Below are 4,991 nucleotides of genomic sequence, written 5' to 3'. Positions count from 1 at the left end.
TTAGGGGGAACAAAATCTGCCATAGAACAGAACGTTGCCGGTTTTGTTGTGCTGGATAAAGAAGAGAAAATGATGGTCAGCAGTGAAACACGGCACAATCATTGCACATCGAAAATTGATCACTGCTGCAGTAGCTGCTGCTGCCTCAGTGCCTTCTTCGTTTACCTCCACAAAGGACTTGTGAACAACTTCAGACAGAACTAAGTCATTGCTGGCTGACATTCCAGATAAATCCACCTTGGCTGTGTCAAATGCATCAGGCATTCCCATGCTGCTCAGAACAGATTTCAGATCATAAGCTTGCTCCAACTTAAATCTGGGTAAAGACACCTCCACTTCAGTTTCGTCCATCATTTCTGGATTTATCAAATCTGTAAGCTTCTCATAGGTAAGTGCTCTTTCCAGCTACAAAAAAAGTCACAAAATTCAAGTGGAAGAAAAGCCACGAATTTATATTAATGAAACAGTGACTACTGTGTGTTCAGTAGAGGTTAGCATCTTCTCCTGGTCTGGAGTGAATGCAACTGTTGTAGTCAGAAGCCAGAAATAAATGGCAGTCAGAACATTCTTATTCTTTATTCAATACAATCAATAGGTCCCTCCCTGTTAGGATCAGACCCCCATTGTGCTATATGCAAGCACTGTTGCAACATCATGCTTCATGGGGACAAGTTAATGTGACTGCATGTTGCTACTAGTAATGCAGTGTACTTTGCAGTGGTGACTAGTGTGGAAGAGGCATTGCTATTTCACTGTCCCTTGCCAGCCTTGTAACAATATACCACAGAAAAGAAATCAGTAACTCTTGAATGGAGGAGAGCTTGAGGACTCCCATATGAAGCAGCCTTTAGATAGAGGGTCAGGTACAGTTAGGAAGAGACCAACTCACAACAGTGAAATGGAGGGAACATCCATCAGACAGGAAGTGGTTTTTGTGAAAATGGAAGCTTTCCAAGATCCCATTTAATTTGTTTCTCACTATATTCTGGCTTCATCTCAATCCCTGGTGACCCTTCTTCTGCTCAAGAAGTCTCTCCTTTCAGAATTTAACATTTCTCTGAACATCAGAGACAGCTAGAGTGAGCAGATAGCAAGTGTAAAAAAATCAGGATGGGGGTGGGAAATAATAGGCTTCTATATAAGAAAAAGCCCTGAATATCGGAGCTATAAAATCAGTACCTCTGATCACCCTACAGAGAGCTGGGCTTACTTGACAGTGACACCAGGTATTCCCATCTCTTGGGGGGCAGATGCAATGCCTCCTCAGCTCTCCCACCCTGGGCTAATACTGGTGAGTTAGTAGCTTGGAACTTGAATTCACAGATCCAAATGAGATTTAATCAAATACTCTTCTCTAGCAGGATTTGAGCAGTCTTTGTATTCAGTAGAAATGCCTTACCTGTTCCAGGCCAGTGGAATTATCTTCGATTTCATCAGGAAGCAGGATGATCATACTCATCTCATTATCAACATAAGGAAGCTCAAGGATTTTGGTCTGAAAGTCTCCTGCGTAGGTCATGTTAAATTTAGCTTTCTTGAACATCATCTGCACTGGTTTGGTCTTTTTTCTTTTCTTTTTTTTTAATGAAAGGTCGGTGTCAGCAAGTAATACAAAGGAAGCATTTTGGCACTGAACTAGAAGAACTAGGATTCAAATCATATGGGATATTTGAAACTAGGCTTGACAGAGTATAAAAAAATACTGTAGAGAATGGTCCTATCATTGCCCTTTAGAGCGGGAGGGAATGAAACAGAACTCCATTAGGCTTTTCCCATTTTTAATGTCTATTCCCTTGAAATTTACTTTGAAGGAAACAGGTATTTTAGTTGCTTAGTATGTAGCCTCTTATCAACAAAATTGTTAAAACACAGGACTTCTATGCCTAAACAGTGTCACACTTGGATAATAGGCCTTTCAGTTTACCTACATATTTTAATATTTACTTCAAATGGACAGGGAAAATCTTCAATCTCAATATTGTGTTATTTTAAGCTACCACTCCCTGGAATGTAATCTCTCTCCCAAAAAAAGTAATTTTGAATGATGTTATAAAAATAATAAAATCCTAAAATAATAAGGCAAGTAATGGCTTGAAATCACCATTTCTTACCTCCTGTGTTCATCTTCCGCCATCTCCTATCATTTTTCTTATGAAGCACAAAATAATGAGGCTTTTTCATTATTTTCTGGTCATTCAAGATGAGTAACAAATTGAGAAAGTAAAAAATAGCCTTGAACTTTAAGGCTATTAATCAGACTTTTCCAAATCTTAAATTTAAAAAGGAAGTAGCAGTGGCATACCATGGGTCTACGGCTCCCAATAGTTACATATGCTCACACCCCTGCTCCCGTTGGTGGCAGCGCCCTGCAGGGGTGGGGAGTCTGTGAGCCCGTTTCCCGGTCTCCCCCACACCCTTCCCCACTGTGGTGGCGGCAGGGAGTGGTAGTGGGGAAGAGCAGGATACAGGCCCGCAGATTTCCTATCTCTCCCCTACCCGCCCCTGCCCCACCCCCTGCGGGGCGCTGCTGCCACTGACGGAGAGGGGGAGAAGAGGGACACCAGTGATGGGGAGAGGGGCGTGATGGGCTCATGCTCCCAGGCCGGCACTCAGGGGCATGGGCCCCCCCTCGGTATGCCACTGGTTAGTGGCCAGGAGATTTAAAATATCTGAATGTTAAATGGCAAATAGGGCTACACTGGTATTGCTTGTCAATACATAAAATGAAGGGTTGAGTGGAGAGAGGGACATACAGCTAGATTTTGTCAAGCCACACCTTAAAAAGACACAGATTATAAACCTCTAAGAATGGAAATTCTACCACCTCCTAGGTAACCCATTCCAGTGCTTCACCACCTTCCTAGTGAAAATGTTTTTCCTAAAATTCAACCTATACCTCCCCCACTGCAACTAGAGACCATTGCTCCTTGATCTGTCATCTATTACCACTGAACAGCCTAGTTCCATCCTCACTGGAACCCTCTTTCAGGTAGTTGAAGGCTGCTGTCAAATGCCCCCTCATTCTTCTCTTCTGCAAGCCTAATTTCCCTCAGCCTCTCCTCATCAGTCATGTGCTCCAGCCCCCTAATCATTTTCACTGCCCTCCTCTTTCCAGTTTGTCCATATCCTTTCCTTAGGGGGCCCAAAACTGGACACAGTACTCCAAATGAGGCCTCACCAGTACTGAATAGAGGGGAATCATCACTTCCATTAAGCTGCTGACAATGCTCCTGATAATGCAGCCCAATATGCCGTTAGCCTTCTTGGCAATATGGGCACACTGTTGACTTGTATCTAGCTTCTTGTCCACTGTAACCCCCAGGTTCTTTTCTGCAGAACTGCTGCCTAACCAGTCGGTCCCCAGTCTGTAGCACTGCATGGGATTCTCCCCTCCTAAGTGGAGGACTGTGCACTTGTCCTTGTTGAACCTCATCAGATTTCTTTTAGCCCACCAAATTGGCTCCAATTTGTCCAAGATTCTCTGTATCCTATCCCTATGCTCCAGAGTATCTACCACTCCCCCCAGCTTAATGTCATCTGTAAACTTCCTGAGGGTGGAATCCACACCATCCTCCAGATCATTAATGAAGATGTTGAACAAAACCAGTCCCGGGACCGACTCCTGGGGCACTCCGCTTGTTACTGGCTATCAACTAGACATCGAGCCGTTGATCACTACCCGTTGAGCCCAACCATCTAGCCAGCTTTCTATCTACCTTATAGTGCATTCATCCAACCCAGACTGCTTTAAGTTGCTGGCAAGAATACTGTGGGAAACTGCATCAAAAGCTTTGCTAAAGTCAAGATATATCACATCCACTGCATTCCCCACATCCACAGAGCCAGTCATCTCATCATAGAAGGCAGTCAGGTTTGTCAGGCATGACTTGCCCTTGGTGAATCCATGCTGACTGTTCCTGATCACCTTCCTTTCTTCTAAGTGTCTCAAAATGGATTCCTTGAGGACCTGCTTTTAGGACGCGGAAGAATAGTGTGACCTGGGGCAGCATAAGTAATGGCAACTAGGCATAGCATAAGTGACGGCAGCAGCAGCCAGGCCCAATGTGGCCTAGCTATGAACTCAAGATAAAAAACAGAAGTAAGCTAACCGCAAAACTGGTTTAGAGCAGCTTGAAAGCAGTCAAAGTGGAAAACAACTACCCACAGCTTATAGCTGATTGGGTGCCAAAAGCGCACCAATAATGCAAGGAAAAACAGGTATCAATAGCCAATCCTTTAGTGGATCAAAAGGTAACCAATCAAAATAATAAGATGAACTGTCTCAGAACAGGGATGACACATTGTAGTTGAGGCTCTCATTAGACCCGCGCGCACCGGGTGCTACCTGTTAGCATTCGCTTCTGGAGCAGCCCGCTTGAGAGAGCAAATGGGCTTCCCCTCTCTGATTGTGGTAAACGCCTGACTTGTATTACTGCTGGCTTGAATAAACAGTTTTTACAGTCAGTACCTTGTCCGTCTGTCTCTTTCTCATCACTGAGATCTCAAAGCACGAGCCCTCCATCTCGGCGGAGTACAATGCTGCATGATTTTTGCAGGGACTGAGGTGAGGCTGACTGGCCTGTAGTTCTCCAGATCCTCCTCCCATTTTTTGAAGATGGGCACTGTATTTCATTTTTCCAATAGTCTGGGACCTCCCCCAATTGCCACGAGTTTTCAAAGATAACAGCCAATGGCTCTGCTATCACATCAGCCAACTCCCTCAGCACACTCCGATGCATTGCATCTGGTCCCATGGACTTTTGTGTGTCCAATCTTTCTAAATAGTCCTGAACCTGTTCCTTCAGCACTGAGGGATGTTCACCTCCTCCCTATTCTTTGCTGGCCAGTGCAGTAGTCTGAGAGATGACCTTGTCTCTGAAGACAGAGGCAAAAGGAGCATTGAGTACTTCAGCTTTTTCCACATCATCTGTCTCTAGGTTGTCTCCCCCATTAAGTAAGGGGCCCACACTTTCCCTGACCTTGCTACTAAC

General features: G+C 44.5%; 1 protein-coding gene across 1 annotated transcript; it reads right to left on the bottom strand.

Moving 5' to 3' along the window:
• LOC137162695 (serpin B6-like) lies at window positions 1-1,564 on the bottom strand. The gene is made up of 2 exons (XM_067562588.1): window positions 1,400-1,564; window positions 1-405 (listed from the first exon to the last, which is right to left on the bottom strand). The coding sequence occupies exons 1-2, from the start codon at window positions 1,544-1,546 to the stop codon at window positions 1-3; spliced, it is 552 nt and encodes a 183-aa protein (XP_067418689.1). The 5' UTR covers window positions 1,547-1,564.
• Between the last annotated feature and the right edge of the window lie 3,427 nt (window positions 1,565-4,991).

The sequence above is a fragment of the Emydura macquarii genome, unplaced genomic scaffold, assembly GCF_026122565.2.
Source record: "Emydura macquarii macquarii isolate MOO-44397 ecotype Brisbane River unplaced genomic scaffold, CSIRO-AGI_Emac_v2 contig_2452, whole genome shotgun sequence".
Lineage (NCBI taxonomy): Eukaryota > Metazoa > Chordata > Testudines > Chelidae > Emydura > Emydura macquarii.
This window is presented reverse-complemented; position numbering and strand designations above follow the sequence as displayed.

What these genes read in the sequence shown, in the direction of transcription:
- LOC137162695 (XM_067562588.1), bottom strand. Translation starts at nt 1,546, where the DNA reads ATGATGTTCAAGAAAGCTAAATTTAACATGACCTACGCAGGAGACTTT. An exon ending in ATTCCACTGGCCTGGAACAG is followed by an intron (nt 406 to 1,399) that starts GTAAGGCATTTC and finishes CTTTTTTTGTAG; the next exon opens with CTGGAAAGAGCACTTACCTA.